The sequence below is a fragment of the Pongo pygmaeus genome, chromosome 3 (genome assembly GCF_028885625.2).
Source record: "Pongo pygmaeus isolate AG05252 chromosome 3, NHGRI_mPonPyg2-v2.0_pri, whole genome shotgun sequence".
NCBI classification, from domain to species: Eukaryota; Metazoa; Chordata; class Mammalia; order Primates; family Hominidae; genus Pongo; species Pongo pygmaeus.
Window position 1 is genome coordinate 6497443 of NC_072376.2, and position 17517 is coordinate 6514959.

The 17517-nt window shown below is 52.6% G+C and overlaps 1 protein-coding gene across 6 annotated transcripts in view; it reads left to right on the top strand.

Annotated features, from left to right (window-relative positions):
- The window catches only part of PPP2R2C (protein phosphatase 2 regulatory subunit Bgamma), a 247451-nt gene that overhangs the window by 194474 nt on the left and 35460 nt on the right, over positions 1-17517 (top strand). For all 6 annotated transcript variants that reach the window (XM_054484751.1, XM_054484755.1, XM_054484756.2 and 3 more), the window contains one exon: positions 879-1056. In XM_054484751.1, coding sequence (XP_054340726.1) covers positions 879-1056 — 178 coding nt within the window. The remainder of the gene's footprint in view (positions 1-878; positions 1057-17517) is intronic.

The following is a 17517-nucleotide window of genomic DNA, read 5'->3' on the forward strand; positions in this document are numbered from 1 at the left end:
TAGACAGACGGAGAGATAAACAAGAGGTGACGCCTCGCTCCCATAGCTGGTCCCTAGTCCACTGGGAAAGCTGATGGGACCAGATGACAGCCTCAGGGTCGGTCAGGGCTGTGCAAGGGACCTTCAGGGCTGTGAAAGCTCAATGTCTGATGCCATGGCAAGGACCCCTCACACCAGCCGTCCGAGATGAAAGTTTGTATGAGTCAGGCTAACTCCACCCCTGTAACAAAACAACACCAGCAGTCCAGGGCCGAGCACGGAAATGCATTTCTCACTATGGGAAGGTTCAGTGTGGATGTGCTGGTTGGGACACAGCTCTCCTGCAGGATCCTTCCATCCCCATCCCATGAGTCTCAGTCCCTAAGGCTTGGGTCCTCACCTTCCAGGTGGGGAAGGTGCTCCCGCTGCTTAGCAGCATCAGGGCCAGGTATCACTTTGCTTACATCCCATTGGTCAGAACTAGTCATGTGGCCATATCTGGGCACAAAGGCTGCTGGGAAATGTAGTCCACTTGTAGACAGCTGTTTCCCAGTGACAGCACTGCTTTGCAGGAGGGAGGCGAGGAGGCTTGGCAGACAATTGGCTGGCTCTGCCACAGTATCTTTTCATTTCATTTTAGAGTTGAGGAAATTGGGGTATAGGAGGGTTCAGCCACTTATTCACAGACCCACAGCAGGTAAGCATCCATGCCTCTCTTGCAGGGCTGGTGGGCGGTGGGCATTTGCCATCTGTCACTGCCTATTTCAGACCACGGAGGATCAGGATGGACGCCCACCCCTGTGTTCTGGCCTCCGGTTGGGATCACATGCTCACGGCATGCTATGTCCTGATGCCACCACCTGGCCTTCACCTCCTCCCTGCCTCCTCATCCTCTGCAGGTGCCGGTGCTGAAGCCCATGGATCTGATGGTGGAGGTGAGCCCTCGGAGGATCTTTGCCAATGGCCACACCTACCACATCAACTCCATCTCCGTCAACAGTGACTGCGAGACCTACATGTCGGCGGATGACCTGCGCATCAACCTCTGGCACCTGGCCATCACCGACAGGAGCTTCAGTATCCTTCACTGTGGCCCGGCCGGTGCCTCTCATGCGCAGAGTAGCTTCCAGTGGGTGGCGGGTTTGGTTTGATTGGCAGCCAGCTGGTTTGGGGGTGGCTGCATTGTTTAACTTCTTCAGTGAGGCACCTCTGGCTCCTAGTATGCGTGTGAGGCCCAGATACAGAATCATATGTCATGTCTGTTTCTGAAAACCGCAAAGTCACGGTTGCTGAGCATTGCACACATCGCCTCCTCCAGCGTGGCCATGATCCCCCTCATCCTAGGGCCTCACCAGGGTCCAGGAAGGAGACAGAGTTCAGGGTTCAGCTGCTCTGGACGAGGGACTGCTGGCCTTGCTCAGCGTCCACTGAAGGCCCCTCAGAGCCCTCCCTACTGGGGCCCAAGGCAGGCTGTGTTAGCATAGGAGGACCAGCACTGGGGCCCCAACCAGGGCTTCGGGTGACAACCAGGGTGTCAGAAGCCCAGCTGGGTTGGGGTCCTGAGGGCCCCCTGCTCAGTGTTCTCCTGTGTCAGGGCAAGCTAGGGGGCAGCAGCACTGACGATTCCCACCGACTGCTGGGAAGAGAGCTGGTGATGACATGAGCACCGGCCTGCAGGCAGGGCGAGGCTTGGCTTGCCGGGGGGCTGGTGGGCGGGCAGGCAGGTTGCAGTGATGTCACTATTCTGCATACAACCAATGATAATAATAATTATAATAACACACAGTGAGGCTCTGTGTGCCAGGCTCTGTGATTCACATCAACAAGCATTCATTTTAACTCATTTCATCTTCACAACAACCCTATGAGGTAGGTACTATTATAAGTCTCCTTTACACATGAGGAAACTGAGTCACAGAGCACTCAAGTTAACTTGCTCAAAGCTCACAGCCAGCAAGTGTCAAAGCTGGGCCTGAAACCCAGGCCCTCAGGCCCCACACTTCCCGCTTCTAACCTCCATACCACACTGCCCTTTGTGGAGGATGCTGCCCAGGTGTGTCTTGGAAGGGGTGGGAAGACCCTCCTGAGAGCCTCCATGCAACCGGATGGCCTCCCGACTCCAGGCAGCCTGGGCACCCAGCAGTGGTCAGGAGTGGGCTGTGTCCCTCGAAGCAGTAGAAGCCGGGATAGCTGTGGGGAGCAGGGGAGGCAGGGAGCAGTCCGGGAAGGGTGAAAGAGAGTAACAAATGCCTTTTGTGAATTGGGAGCCAGACACAGCCAGAGACCCCTGGGCAGGGAGACCCTTGGAAAACAGCAGGAAGAGAACAGAGCAAAGCGTCGGATGTCCCCTGAGCCAGCCAGAGGGTGCGGGGCACATGTGTGGGCTTTGGAGGCAGAAAGTCTGTTTGGGTCTGACTGCCACCTTCAAGCTCTATGACCCTGGGTGAGTACACTCACCTCCCTCTCTGAGCCTCTGTCCTTTCAATCATGCCTCCTTATAGAGCTGTGGGGTGCCGTCAGTGAGCCCCTCTGTGTGATGTGCCCAACCCTAAGTCAGCACTTGGTGGGTATCAGGAAGCATCAGCATCTCTCTCCCTTCTGCTCTCCCAAAGGCATGGAGTGCCCAGAGCTGGGAGGCTGGATTGGGCTGGCCAGGAAAGTTCCAGGAAGGATTGGGACCCGAGCCGCTTTGAAGGCTTGAAGCTCAGATTTCTCTGGACATAGAGGGCTGGGCTGGACATCTGTCTGACCCTCCATTGAAGCTGAAAGGCCATCGGGCCCCACCAGTCCACAGTGCTTATAGCAGCAGTTGGTTAGACTCTTTCTGCTGTACAAGCATGTTTGATGTGGATAACTGTAAGAGAGCTGCGGGCCATGTGGCTTCAGGGGCTGGAGCAGCGTGGGCGATGGCTCTCTGGGCTGATTGCCTCTGCTGTCTTCTGTGCTTCAATCTCAGGTGCCAGTAGTTCGGGCCCCACCCTCCCAGAATAAAGTCCAGGAGAAACGAGACCAGTTCTCTCTGAACTGTCCCACCAGGACCCTAGATGGCACCTTGTGGGCTTTAATTGGGGGTGAATGCCTTGTGATTGGCCAGGCCGGACTCCTGTACCTCTCCCTGGTGCTGGAGGGAGTCAGCTCCGCCCCCAACCCCTGGATGTGGGGGAGGGGCGGTCTCCTAGCAGGAGCTCCAGGTCTGCAAATGGGGAGGGTGTGGGGCTCACTGAGCGGCCTGGACAGTACCGTACCGTTTACAAATCAGCCTGCTGTTCGCTGTCTCACTTGGTGCTCAGAGACAGTGGTGATTTGATGATCAACCCATCTCACAGATGAGGAAATGGAGGCTGGGGGACATGAGGGACTGGCCCAGAGTCCCCAGTCGGCAGGGGCAGAGCCAGAGCTCATGCTCGGGCCTCCATGCCTGGTCCAGGGCTTTGCCCTGGCCTCAGCCTGCCCCCTGCAGCCCTGGGACAGTGGCAGCCACCCTTCTCGAGGCCCCGCCTCCTTCCTGCTGGAATTGGGTGGGAATGGTAATTGCTGATCGGTTTTCCTGTCTGGGCTGCTGTGAGGATTCCGTGACACTATGGATTGCTGAAGCCCTTTCTAAAGAACCATAAAGCCCTGGAGTGTGGAAGGGATGCTGCTTCATTTCATTTATTCAACCATTCATTCCCCACGCCTTTCGACTCCCAGGCCCACACTGAGCCCTGGGGACATGGGGATGAATGGGAGAAACTCAACCCTTCCCTGGAGGGCTCAGGGGCTGTTGGGGGACACAGCCCCGCCATGGCAGTGGAATTGAGGGAGTCATCCTTGCTGTAGCCCAGGGTCTGGACAAGCTGCTGTGGGAGACGCCAAGGAGGCCAGAGAAGGAATTTGGGTAGGAAGCTCCCTGGGCTCGAGGAGGCTGCCTGAGGGCATGGGTGTGCGGGAGGCGGATGCATGAGGAGGCGGAAGGTGCTGGAGATGTGGCGCTGCGGATGGTGCAGGCAGGGGGCTTTCTCGTGGGGCGGGGGCCCCGAACGCCAGTCATTCACAAAACCCCCCACAGCTGTGACTGCCTCCGCATGCCACATGTGGTTCCCTTTACTTTTCCCACTTAAAAAAAATTGTTTTCTTTAAGTCAAGTTGCTTTATTTTTGCCGAAGTAATTTTCTTTTGAAAGGGAATTGAATTTCACCATCATGTTAAAGTATCACATACCATAAATAGGAGGTAGCCGCAACCATATGTCTATGCACACAAAACGGTGGGAATAAGATACAGCCTCAGCCCTGTCTGTTGGAACTTTCTGTGATAATAGACTGCTCTGTCTGCACTCATGGGGCGGCAGCCACCAGCCCCATGTGCCTGCTGAGTGCCTAAAACGTGGCTTGGTGACTGAGGAGCGACATCGTTAATTTGATTTAGTTCCAGTTAATCATACTTCAAACAAAATAGCCACATGTGGCCAGTGACTACTGAACAGGACGCTGCAACCTCTCTCCAGGTTGCCCTTAGACCCTGAAGCTGGTTCTCTCTGAAAAGATGAAGGTAAACATGTGCTTCAGTGTTAAGGGGGAGAGTGCAAAACAGAGACATCCCCCTTCATTCATCAGAAGGGTTGAATCCTGTCTCCATGTCTGCATCTATATTACATTACTGGAGGCTGTGCCGACTTCCCACCTGCCTGCTTCCAGAGGACGGGAAGCTATCAAGCTATTGATATACCGTAAACAGGGGTGTGTCACTAGCCAGCTTTGGAGGTATGTGTGTCGTGGGTGTGTGTCATGGGTGGATTGGATTCCAGCAGACAAGGCTGGTGGCTTGGGAACCAGCAAGGAGACCTGGGGAGAGAGAGTGAGAGGCAGGGCCAGAGCGTGGCCATGGGTGGGAGGTGGTGGAGGAGTGAGATTTTAAGGATGGAGATGTCATAGATTTGGGTTGTATCATAACTATTTTTGGATTGGGGTGGCCACAGGACATTCGAACAAGTTGGTTGTGAATAAGAAAAGGGGGTTGGTTCATCCCAGGACTGCAAAGTCCTCCCTGGCCATTACCATGAGCCTTGCCTCCTGCCCCGTCCCGAACACACGGATTGTGCCCTGTCCACATGTTAAAGAGCCCACCATTTACCAGCAGTTATTTATTAAGCACCTACTCTGTGCCAGCCCTCATGGGTGATGCTGGAACTAGATAAAGATTCTACCTCCAGGAGTGGACACGCGATAAACCATTGGTAAAATACCCGGCATTGGAGCAGGTGGTCCATGGGTGCTACAGGGAGTCGGTGGCCCAGCCAGCACAGCCGTGTACATTTCTCTCCAGCCACGCCTGCTGCTGGCTGCAGGCCTCAGGTCTGTGGAGGGTAAGCCAGGGGTGTGGTTTTTGCCAAGTGAAGATGTAGACGTGGAGCTGATGGTGTGTGCAAGAGAGTGAAAATAATGGTTATTGACCAAAGAATCGGAGCCAGGTGGGGAGATAGTGATAAGGGAGGAGTGTCAGCAGATCGGGGGCCCCTGTGGTTCCTGGGAACGTCCCTGGCCGCACACCCTGCCATGTAACTGAGTGTCAGATCTCTGTGTAACTTCCCATTCTGTGAGAATGATTATTAATTCATCAAAATATAAAGCACCCTGGCCTTAGCGATAGAGGAATGTGTGTCTATAGCATGCACAAGATTCTGAGCTGGGCTTGAGGCAGCCCTGACAGGGCAACTTAGGCATTTGGCAGGAGTTGAGTGGAGTCTCCAGGGGCACGTGGTAGCCATGGAAACCTCCCCGATAGGATCTATTCATTGGGGAACCTCAGTGCACCTGGTGCTCCCCGTGGCCTGCTGCTGCAGTGACAAGACACAGACCCAGGGCTCACACCACAGAGAGAAGCCTCACTTGGCAGGGAAGGTGTGAGGACTGTGGGCTGCAGGTGCCACGATGGGGCTGATAGCAGCCGAGTAATGAGAGGAGGCGTTTCATTTCTGACATGGGAGGAGGCCAGAAAGGCAGCTGAGACCCCATGCGGAGCTGGGAATTGCTCTGAATGTTTGAGATACCTTCTGAGCAAGTCTCAGTGGGGTGGATTCTGGCTGTCAGAGGGTGACAGTTCTGATTAGTCCTGACAAGAAAAACCCAGGGTTGGGAGGCCTGCGTCCGCGCAGAGCCAGGGGAAGGCGTGGGCTGGACTTGGGGTTTGCGTCCTTTTGACCCTTGCTCTCTGGGGTCCTCACTTGGCCTGGGGACGCTGTTCAGTCCTCCGTGCCCGCTGGAGGTTTTCCACTGCGTCGCATCTCCTAAGTCCAATCACTAATACTTCCCGTCTCAGCAAAATTGACTTTTAGTAACCATATCAAGAGAAAGGAAGATGTTTTTTAGTAAAGGAGAAAAAGAGGGCATTGCTTTGACTATCGGACAATGAGAAAGGTGACTCAGAGGACGTCTCTGCTGGAATGCCATCATTGGCTCTCAGATGGAGGGAGGGAGCCTGGTGATACTGAGGCTCTGTGACCTGTCTTGGTGTAGTCACCAAGGCTCAAGCAAGAGAAGCCCTCCAAGCCTCCTCCCTCTCCCTCACCCTCAGAATGGAAAGAGGTGCCCAGCCCTCTCTACTCTCCCCCGACACTTGCCCGAATCCCACCCTGCCCTGCCCAGAGCCTTCTGCACAGCTGTGAAATTGGCTCATTGGAACCTCTGGTCTGACCATGTCAGCCCCCCTTAAAACTCTCGCGGGTTCCCCTCTGGCTTCTGGAGAAAGCCTGAGCCCCTCCACAGTGCCCTGTGCCTTTGGTGACCAGCCCCTGCCCACCTCTCGGGTCACACTGGCTCACTCATTCAGCCACTGGGTCCCTGGCATGGGGCAGGGTGGGGTGGAGCACTGCCATCCGCCATCCCTTCTCCTGACCGTGCCATTTGCCTCTTTGGCCTGGCTGACTCCTGTTTGCCCACATGCAGCATCTCACAGCCCATTATCTGGGACAGCCTCTGACCTGTCCCTGCTACACCCCTCCCAGGCTGGTCAGAGCCCCTCTAAGCCTGCAGCTCCTTGGCTGCCCCCGGTCACATTGAGTTTTTTGTTACTGTGACAGCCTCCTCTATTTTGTGGTGGAAGCCCTGAAATTAGGAACCCAGGGTGAGGCCTCTCTGCATCCCCTGCTCCACACAGGACCTGGTGATAGGAGGTACTTATGAACGGTTGTAGGTGGAGTGGGCTGGAAGTTCACCATTTCCATGTGGTCTTAGGATACAGACACCTCCTTGTTGATCTGGGCGCCTGGGAAATCAGAGACCCCAGACCCTAAAGTGCAGGAGAAGGAGCCCTGGCTTTGGGCTCTGGCGGGCCTGGGCTCAGACCCATTGCTCAGCCTTCTGGGCTATCAGCTTCCCTAAATATAAAATGAGAAAATTCTCTTTTATAAGGATATTTGTAAGGAATAAAGAAATCTTTCACATAAAGAGCCTGGTGCCTAATTGGAGCCCAGCAAGAGGATGGTTTATTTTGTCTCTTAAACAACAGCCCTTCAAATATTTAAGGTTGGTTTTCATAAAATCCAACCTTTAAACTCCAACCAACCAGTTTTAAATCAACCAGTTAAAACTCCGTTTTCCATGGTGCAGTTTCAACATCTATTTAAGCAACCTCTCGCGTCCTTTAATACCAATATATTTTGAGACTCTTAATGCAGCACTGGGTGATTTTTCTTGAGTCTGATGCGTCTTAAAGGTAACAAATTGCACAGGAGGTCTCAGTGGACGGACCTCTGCTTTATTTTTAGCACCCAGAGAATTTAAAAGATGGTTCGATTGATTTTTCTCTCCCTTAGTGATTTCTCATGGTGGGAACTGGCATCACACCAAGCCTCGGCCTGGAGCATTTCTAATTCCCATTTACAGAGCAGGTCCGCGCTGCCAGGTGGGCTGGAGGGGGGTGCAGCGATTCACCGCAGGAGGCTCAGAACCTTCATCAGCCCATGCCTGCCTGAAGACTCAGCTTGTCCTCTGTGCAGGGAACAAAGGAGGGAGCAGACACGGTCCCTCTGCATGCAGGCTCTGTGCTGGGCCAAAGGACCCTGAGCCTGGGCTCTATCCCTGCCTCTGCCACTGACCCTCATCAGTCACTCAGTCTTTCTGCACCCCCTTTATCTCATCCACCCCATGGGAGTGCGTCTCCTGTACCAGGAGCTGTAAAGGTGGAATGGCTGATGAGTATGGGGCCTGATGTGGTGTAGACACGCAACCTTCACCAGCCCATGACCCACTGTCGGGCACCTTACAGGAGTGTGGACCCCGGGGTTCTGAATCCAGCTCTGCCGCTACCTGTCTGCGGTTCTGTGCATTCATTGGTTCATTCAGCAGCATTGGCCGAGAGTCTACTCTGTGTTGAGCATTGGATTTTGTGCTAGGGAAGCAGACAGGGTCTCTGCCAGGGCCTACGAGTACAGTTGTATGGGTTATCTGCTGCCCAAAAGAGGTGATGATCTTGGGAAGAAGGGACTTTTTTTGTTTTTCAGTTCTGCAAGGAAGAGCTGTATTTTCATGATTGGCACAAAGGCACTTTTTGAGTGAATGGGGATCCTGATGCTGCCTGGGTAAACTTTCTGGGTGAGCAAGAAGATCTCACCCATGATCCCATTGTCCGAATGCACCCAGAGCCCACCTGCCTCTCTGCCCCCAGCACGTGTCCAGGCCACTGCATGATGGTGACCTGATGGGCCTCCCTTCTTAGGTCTAGGAGCCAGACTGCCAAGGCTCAGACCTTGGCCCCAAGACATAGGGACTCTGCGGCCTCGGTCAGCTCACTTGGGCTCTCTGTGCCTCAGCTCCTCACCTGTAAAGTGAGGAGAAGCCCCTGCTGACACCTTATGGCTGCTTGAGGACTGGGTGCTACGATGACACCTGGGAAGCCTTTAGGGCAGTGCCTGGCAAATCACTGAGCTGCAGCATCATTGCTTCATTAGCTGTGTTTCCCCAGGTGTCTCCTTACAGTCTCTTCTCCTACATGAGAGAAAAAAATGACAAGATCATGTCACTCCTTGCTCAGAACCCTTCAGCAACTTCTCCCAACTTGGGGTAACTCCGCCCCTTTCTCTGGCCTCCAAGGCCCTGCAAGAGCTGGCCCTGGCCCCTCCCTGGCTCACTTCTTGCTCTCTCCCTTTGCTCCCTGGGCTCAGCCTTCCCGGCCCCCTACTCTTCACCATATTTCCAGCCATCTCCTGCAGCAGAGCCATTTTGCACTGCTGTGCATTTCCCTCCGCCTGTGAAGTTTCTCCACCCTCATCCACTCAGTGGACACCTTCTCAGAGACGCCTTCCTTGACCAGTCTGTCGGAACTAGTCCCTCCCTTCCATGACTTCCTCGAGCCCCTTCCCTTGAGGCTTGGCCTCCACCTCGTTCCCTGTTCATTTCCCGCCTCTCCCTCCTGGGCTGGCAGCTTCATGAGAGCAGGGACCTTGTTTGATCTACCTGGAATAATGCCTGGTCCAGAGTAGATGCTCAAATAATGGAACCAGCATAATAAAGTGAGATGGGTGTTAGGATAAGGTGGGGAGGACCCCAGCCTCCTTAGAAAGTCCTTGATGGAAAGGCATTGACACTGAGGCTTCTGTCCTGGGCCTGCCACGTGGTCCCCTGGCAAGTTGCTTCACCCTCCTGGACACCAGTTTCCCCTTCTCTTGGCTGGACTGGTGTTCTGAAACTGGCTTTCATTTAGACAGTTGGGCTATCCTTGCCAGGTCTCTCTTGATCTGGCTATGTGCGACCTTGTGTCTTGCCAGCTGCTAGCATGACACAAGGTCACACACAGCTTGTAACAGCCAGGTGTGCACATCTCTTCCCAAATCCATGTTCATGGGCATCTCTTTGGCAGCTTGAATTTGGCCATGGTGATAGTATTTCTTTCTTTCTTTTTCTTTTCTTTTTTTTTTTGAGATAGAGACTCGCTGTGTTGCCCAGGCCAGAGTGCAGTGGCGCGATCTCGGCTCACTGCAATCTCTGCATCCCAGGTTCACGCCATTCTCCTACCTCAGCCTCCTGAGTAGCTGGGGCTACAGGTGCCCGCCACCACGCCTGGCTAATTTTTTGTATTTTTTAGTAGAGACGGGGTTTCACCGTGTTAGCCAGAATGGTCTTGATCTCCTGACCTCGTGATCCACCTACCTCGACCTCCCAAAGTGCTGGGTTTACAGGCATTAGCCACTGTGCCCAGCCTGGTGGTAGTATTTCTACAGATATCTACAAACACTACAAAATCAATCTCTCCCCTCCCCAGAAGAGAGGGTATTGTTCAAGTTACCAGCACACAACTGCTCTGGGGCCTTCACAAGGCCAGGCAGTTGGTCAGTCAGCCTCAACCATGACTGAGGGCTTCCTGCGTGCAATGGCGCTGTCCATGGTGCTGACCCCGTTGTGAGCCATTGCGTCGAGGTCAGCATCTCCACCTCCCACCCCCCACCCCGCTGTCACTACTTGCTGTGTCACACGGTGTTCTGAGCACGCTGCCGATGTTAACTGGTTGAATCCTCCCAACAACACTATGTGGTAGGCATTATTAATATCCCCCTTTTACAAATGAGGAAACAAAGCCACAATAAGTTTCAGTAATCTACCCAAAGTCAAATGGGGAAAGGGGGTGCCAGGCCTGGGATTCAGACTTAAGCTGCCTGGATGCAGAACCATGCACTTAACTATCACGCTACACTGCCTTTCAGTCATGATGGTAACAACCCCAGTTGCAGCCTGCCTGGCACTGGGGTGAACAAATGCAAGATGCCGCTGGTTGCATTTCCGTCTCATGACCACTCGCCAGGTGGGGGCTGTCACTCTCCCAACTCTGCAGAAGTGGAGATGGGCTCTGAGAGGTAGGCTGTCTTGCCCAAGGCCCCTCTGAGCCCAGTGTCCTTCTGATGGCCTGCCCAGCTCTGTTGAGACAGCCATATTTCTTGGTTCCTGCTTTAGGTCCTGTGGAAAGACAGGCCCAATTGCAGGACAGATTGGAGGTTGTTTTGTGATGAGCATGGCTGTCAGTAGCTGTATGGCAGTCCTCACGTTTGCCCTGCAGGTGGCATGGTAGAGGTGTGCGACCCTGGCTTGCCTCTTGTCCGTTCTCGACAGACCTCCCTGGCACTTCTAGAACACACTCCCTGTTAAAATCCTCTTGATCCCAGGCCTGAGCCCCAGACCCTTGGCCTGCTTCCCTCTTCAGGATGGGTCCTGCCACTCCCAGCCTTATGTCAGGACCCCTCCACCCTCATAGCTCACACTCCATCACCCTGGAGCCTCTCCCTCCCTCTTAGAACTCTTAGAATCCTCTCCTTTTGGACAGAGCCTATGCTCCCTCTGAGTTCTGCTGGCGCCGCATCCTCTCCAGCCTGGCTCTCGCCCTCTCTGCCTCCCTCCCTCATGCTCAGCCACCCAGCCTCTCACACCTCTGAGCCTTGCACTCCCCCTCTTCAACCCCCTCACCCCCTCCAACACACACACACACCAAACACTTTCCCACCTGCTGACTCTGCTGGGATAACTCCTACTCACCATGGGCTTCAGAGGGCCCTTCCCGACCCTATACCATCTCAGGGCCTTGTTACAAATCTCTGATATGAGCACCTGTGTCTCTCTTGGGCCATCGATTGATCGTAGAGCTAAATCTGCTTCCCTGCCAGGCTGGGAGCCCTGGCAGTCAGGGCAGGGTCTGATCTGCTCCTTCTCAGTGCTGTGGGAGTACAGCTGCCTGGGTGCAAATCCCAGCTCTGTCCAACCTTGGATTCCCCCTCTCGGTTCTTGGAAACCAAGGCATGCCATTCCCCCACAGACCCTCCTAGTCCTCCCAGGGGGTGACAAGCACTGTACCTTTTGCATCCTGCTTAGTTGTATGCTTTTTTCCCAGAGGGAGAGAAAGACTCTGGGAATTCTAATTTAACTAACTCAATTTAACTGTAGCCGTGTGCTGGGTCTTTTGACATATGTCATCTGGTGAAATCCTCATTACAGCCCTGCAAAGCAGAAATTATCAACCCATTCTACAGATAAGAAAAGCAGAGCACAGAAAGGCTGAGTTTTCAAGAGGTCACACAGATGTTAGGCAGTGGGGCTGGACTTTCAAGCTCTGGGCTTTGTGGTTCAGAAGTAGGACTTTCTTTCTTTTTCATAGCTTGGTTGATTCCTTTCTAAGCACTTGTGAATCACCTGAGCTGGGCCGTGGCAGAGCTGTGAAGATGGGCTCACCACACAGAGAGCGTGCAGGGCTCGGTGGCTTGTGCAGTGAGCGGTGAAATAGAACAGCACCTTTCCCATGGTTCCAGCAAGCTGCGTTCTGCTCCCTGAGAGGAATTGCATCATCATTAAGGTGTTCTGAGTGGAGAAGGGAAAGAGACTGTTACAGGCTAGATTGTGTCTCCCCCATCCCCATTCATATGTTGAAACCCTAACTCCCAGAACCTCAGAATGAGACTATATTTGCAGACAGGGCCTTGAAGTAAGGGTGATTAAGTTAAAATAAGGCTGGCAGGATGGACCCTAATCCAATCTGACTGGTGTTCTTCTAAGAAGAGGTGATTAGAACCCACAAAGAGATGTTAAGATGCAGGAATGAGAATGTGAGGACACAAGGAGAAGGCAGTCACCTTCAAGCCAAGGAGACGGGCCTCAGAAGGAGCCAGCCCTGCTGACACCATGTTATTGGACTTCGGGCCTCCATAGCTATGAGAAACACATATTGTTTAAGCCACTCGGTCTGTGATATTTTGCTATGGCAGCCAGCAATCCTCCTGTAGGGTCTGACATGCCTTGGTCTGAGTGCTTGCAGCTCATGTTTATAGTCAGGTCATCTTTTGGAGAGGATTTGCTGAAAAAGCAGTTTTTCAAGACGATCTCCGTGTGCAGGAGGCCTTCTAGGGCACCTCCGCATCTGGCGTCCCTGGTGAGCTCATGCGGGAGGCCTTTTGTGGCTCTTGGCAGGGCTGCCTCCATCTCTAACTCTGGTGGCTGGTTGGTTGCCATGGCGACAGCTTCCTCCATCCTTAGAGCAGGCTTCTGCTGAGACATCTGGATGAGCCTCGCTGTGCTCGGTGAAATCTGTGGAGCCCAAGGCTGCAGCCCTCTCTCTCATGGATCCCTGCTCTGCACCCAGCATCCCCCTTGCTGAGGACACAAGCCAGTCCAGCCAGCCAGGCATCAGGGTCCTTGGGCTGCCCACCCCATGGGGAAAGCTGCAGATGGTGTGGAAATGCGTTTACTCCAGAACAGTGGGAGGAACGCTGACTGGAAGTTAGGGAGCCAGGATTTCAGTCCTTACTCTGCCAGGGCTCTGAGTGTGGCCCTGGGCAAATCACTGCCCACCCTGAGCCTCCCTCTCCTCCTGGGTGGGGTTGGCACATGGGCAGTTCCTGCCTGCAGGGGTGAACTATTTGCCTGGCCTGTGCTAGGCACGGCTCTCTGGGGTTATTACCATGTCTCAAAGTTCAATTACTTGCTGTGGTTTTTAGATTAGCTTGTTGTGGGATCTCCACTGGGGCCCATCATGTGAACCAGTATTTGCACACTGCTTTGGCATTTGTGGAGTGCTTTGCATACCTGCTTCTCACTTGAGCTCCTTGCCTGAACCAACCAGTGATGCTTCTTCATTTCATGTACCTGGCTATATTTCCAGTCAGCAGAGATTTGCCCTGTAGAGGAGCGAGCAGCCCTTGGTTCCTGTGCCCACCTTACAGGAGAGGACGACCAGGGGGCAGACTGGTGCAGCTTGGCTGCCGTGGCTCCTGGAGGTGTAGCCACCTCCTCCAGCCTCACATGGGGCTGGTGTGGCTGAGCTCATGTAGCTGGGCACCAGGAGAGCAGGCCATGCCTCTGGTAGCAGGAGATGAAGGAGTTTCTTTTTCTTTTTTTTTTTTTTTTACAGGTGAAATAAATTTTAATGATAAAATTATTTTAGTTATAAAAATCTTAGTAATAAAATTTATTTAACTAAATATACCCCAAATATTATCATTTCAACATTGGCACTAGCTACATTTCAAGTGCTTTTTTTTTATTATTGAAGTTCTAGAGTACATGTGTACAATGTGCAGGTTTGTTACATAGGTATACATGTGCCATGTTGGTGTGCTGCACCCATTAACTCGTCATTTACATTAGGTATTTCTCCTAATATTATCCCTCCCCCATTCCCCCACTCCATGACAGGTCCTGGTGTGTGATGTTCCCCACCCTGTGTCCAAATGTTCTCATTGTTCAGTTCCCACCTATGAGTGAGAACATGCGGTGTTTGATTTTCTGTCCTTGCAATAGTTTGCTCAGAATTATGGTTTCCAGCTTCATCCCTACAAAGGACATGAACTCATCCTTTTTTATGGCTGCATAGTATTCAATGGTGTATATGTGCCACATTTTCTTAATCCAGTCTATCATTGATGGACATTTGGGTTGGTTCCAAGTCTTTGCTATTGTGAATAGTGCTGCAAGAAACATACGTGTGCATGTGTCTTTATAGCAGCATGATTTATAATCCTTTGGGTATATACCTAGTAATGGGATTGCTGGGTCAAATGGTATTTCTAGTTTTAGATCCTTGAGGAATTGCCACACTGTCTTCCACAATGGTTGAACTAGTTTACACTCCCACCAACAGTGTAAAAGTGTAAAAGCATTCCTATTTCTCCACATCCTCTCCAGCACCTGTTGTTTCCTGACTTTTTAATGATCGCCATTCTAGCTGGTTTGAGATGGTATCTCATTGTGGTTTTGATTTGCATTTCTCTGATGACCAGTGATGATGAGCATCTTTTCATGTGTCTGTTGGCTGCATAAATGTCTTCTTTTGAAAAGTATCTCTTCATATCCTTTGCCCACTTTTTGATGGGGTTGTTTGATTTTTTTTTTTTTTTGTAACTTTGTTTAAGTTCTTTGTAGATTCTGGATATTAGCCCTTTGTCAGATGGGTAGATTGCAAAAATCTTCTCCCAGTCTGTAGGTTGCCTGTTCACTCTGATGGCAGTTTCTTTTGCTGTGCAGAAGCTCTTTAGTTTAATTAGATCCCATTTGCCTATTTTGGCTTTTGTTGCCATTGCTTTTGGTGTTTTAGTCATGAAGTCCTTGCCCATGCCTATGTCATGAATGGTATTGTCTAGATTTTCTTCTAGGGTTTTTATGGTTTTAGGTCTAACATTTAAGTCTTTACTCCATCTTGAATTAATTTTTGTATAAGGTGTAAGGAAGGGATCCAGTTTCAGCTGTCTACATATGGCTAGCTGGTTTTCCCAGCACCATTTATTAAATAGGGAATCCTTCCCCCATTTCTTGTTTTTGTCAGGTTTGTCAAAGATCAGATGGTTGTAGATGTGTGGTGTTATTTCTGAGGCTTCTGTTCTGTTCCATTGGTCTATATCTCTGTTTTGGTACCAGTACCATGCTGTTTTGGTTACTGTAGCCTTGTAGTATAGTTTGAAGTCAGGTAGTGTGATGCCTCCGGCTTTGTTCTTTTGCTTAGGATTGTCTTGGGAATGCGGGCTCTTTTGTGGTTCCATATGAATTTTAAAGTAGTTTTTTCCAATTCTGTGAAGAAAGTCATTAGTAGCTTGTTGGGGAGATGAAGGAGTTTCTATAAAAACCTCTGCATACCCAAGGACTATACGGGAGGCCTGTGTGGATCATACCTCCTGTGTCCTTGGCAGGGATGGCTGCAGACTTTACTCTTGGGTGGAAGAAACCCCGCTTTGCTGACTCCCCCAGGGGCAGGCTCTGAGCTCACAGGGGTGGTCTGAACAGCTGGGGGCACCCAGCATCCCTACCCCGACCCACCAGGGTGAGGAGCTCCTTGTACTGTGGATGGGGGACTGGGATAGGCCCACCTGTCCCTCCAGGGCTGCACTTGCTCCATCTGACATTGAACCTGGGGCTGTGTGCAGTAAAGAAGGGAGGCTGTGTGACCCAGGCAAGACTGCATCGCCTCCTCTAGGCCTGGGGCTGTGGGCAGCAGGGCAAATCCACGGTGCATGGGGCTTTCTGCGCACATAGCCGTCCTTTGTTTAGCTAGCACCTCTGGCTGGTTTTCTGTTACAACAGCAGAGTTGAGTCCTTGCAGTTTCGATAGAAATCCTACGTCTGGCTAGGCCTGAAATATTGACTCTCTGGCTCTTTGCAGAAAACACTTGCCAACACCTGTGAACGTTTACTCTCAGCCACTGGAAGGAAAAGGGGGTTCATTTCAAGACATGGGGGGCTGAAGCCAGACAACTGCCAGGTCCCCAGGGCCCTCCAGGGACCTGACAGCCCCTCCTTGCCCAGCACCTCGCTGTCCCTGTCTCATGCCTATGACTGCAGCTGTGACTTTCTCCTCCTGCTCCCTGAGCCTCAGATGACACAGAGTCCAGAGAGGCTGAGACTGGCCCGAGGTGCCACAGCAGATGAAAGGGGGATTTGAGGCTGGGACCCAGGGTCCCACCTGACAGCCCCTCCCTGCCCAGCGCCTCACTGTCCCTGTCTCATGCCGGTGGCTGCAGCTGTGAATTTCTCCCCTTGTTGCCTAAGCCTCAGATGACACAGAGTCCAGAGAGGCTGAGAGACTGGCCCGAGGCACCACAGCAGATGAAAGGTGGATTTGAGGCTGGGACCCGGGGTCCCTGGCAGCCAGGCAGAACAGGTCTGTCATCTGGCAGACCTTCTCAGCAGCTCACCTACAGAGCACCCACTCTGAGCCTGGTCCTGTTCTCAGCGCTTCACGTGGACTACCTTACCCCATCCTCATCTGGGAGCTGCGGAGTGCAATTGCCCTTCTGAAGTTGGGGAAACCGAGGCACAGAGAGGTTCAGAAACTTGCCCAAAGACACACAGCTAGCAAGCAGCAGAGCTGGAGCCACCCCCAGATGGTCATGGGGCAGGGATCGTACTCTGGAGCCACAGAGGGCATATGGAAGACTCTGGAGCCCAACTGAGTCCCGGGCCTGGTCTGACCCTTCTCTCCTTGTCCCTGAACAATTGGCTTCTCCTCACCGAGCCTCTGTTTCCAATGTAGAAGGGGCACATCTCACTCACGGAAGGCAGAGGGGATTGGATGAGCCACAGATGCGAAGCTAGTCCCGTGCAGCCAGCCTGCTGCACGTGTTAGCTGCGGCAGGTACCAGGTGCTTGGCTGGGGTTTGGGGGATATAAACAGTAGAACAACTTTGCCCAGTCAGGTGAATGACATAAGCAGGTCAGCCAGTATTTGCAACCTAAAAAGATCTCGCCTTGGAGCAGGTGCAGTGGAGACCAGAGGAAGTGGTGTAGGAACCAGTTCTTCCTGATGGACTTCACTGGACCCGCAGCACGTGGGACGTGCTGCCCAGACCACAGCAATCTTTTTTATTTTTTTCCCCAGACAGAGTCTCACTGTGTCTCCCAGGCTGGAATACAGTGGCACGATCTCAGCTCACTGCAACCTCCGCCTCCCGGGTTCAAGTGATTCTCCTGCCTCAGCCTCCTGAGTAGCTGGGATTACAGGCGCCCACCACCATGCCCAGCTAATTTTTTTTGTATTTTTAGTAGAGACAGGGTTTCATCATGTTGGCTAGGCTGGTCTCAAACTCCTGACCTCAAGTGA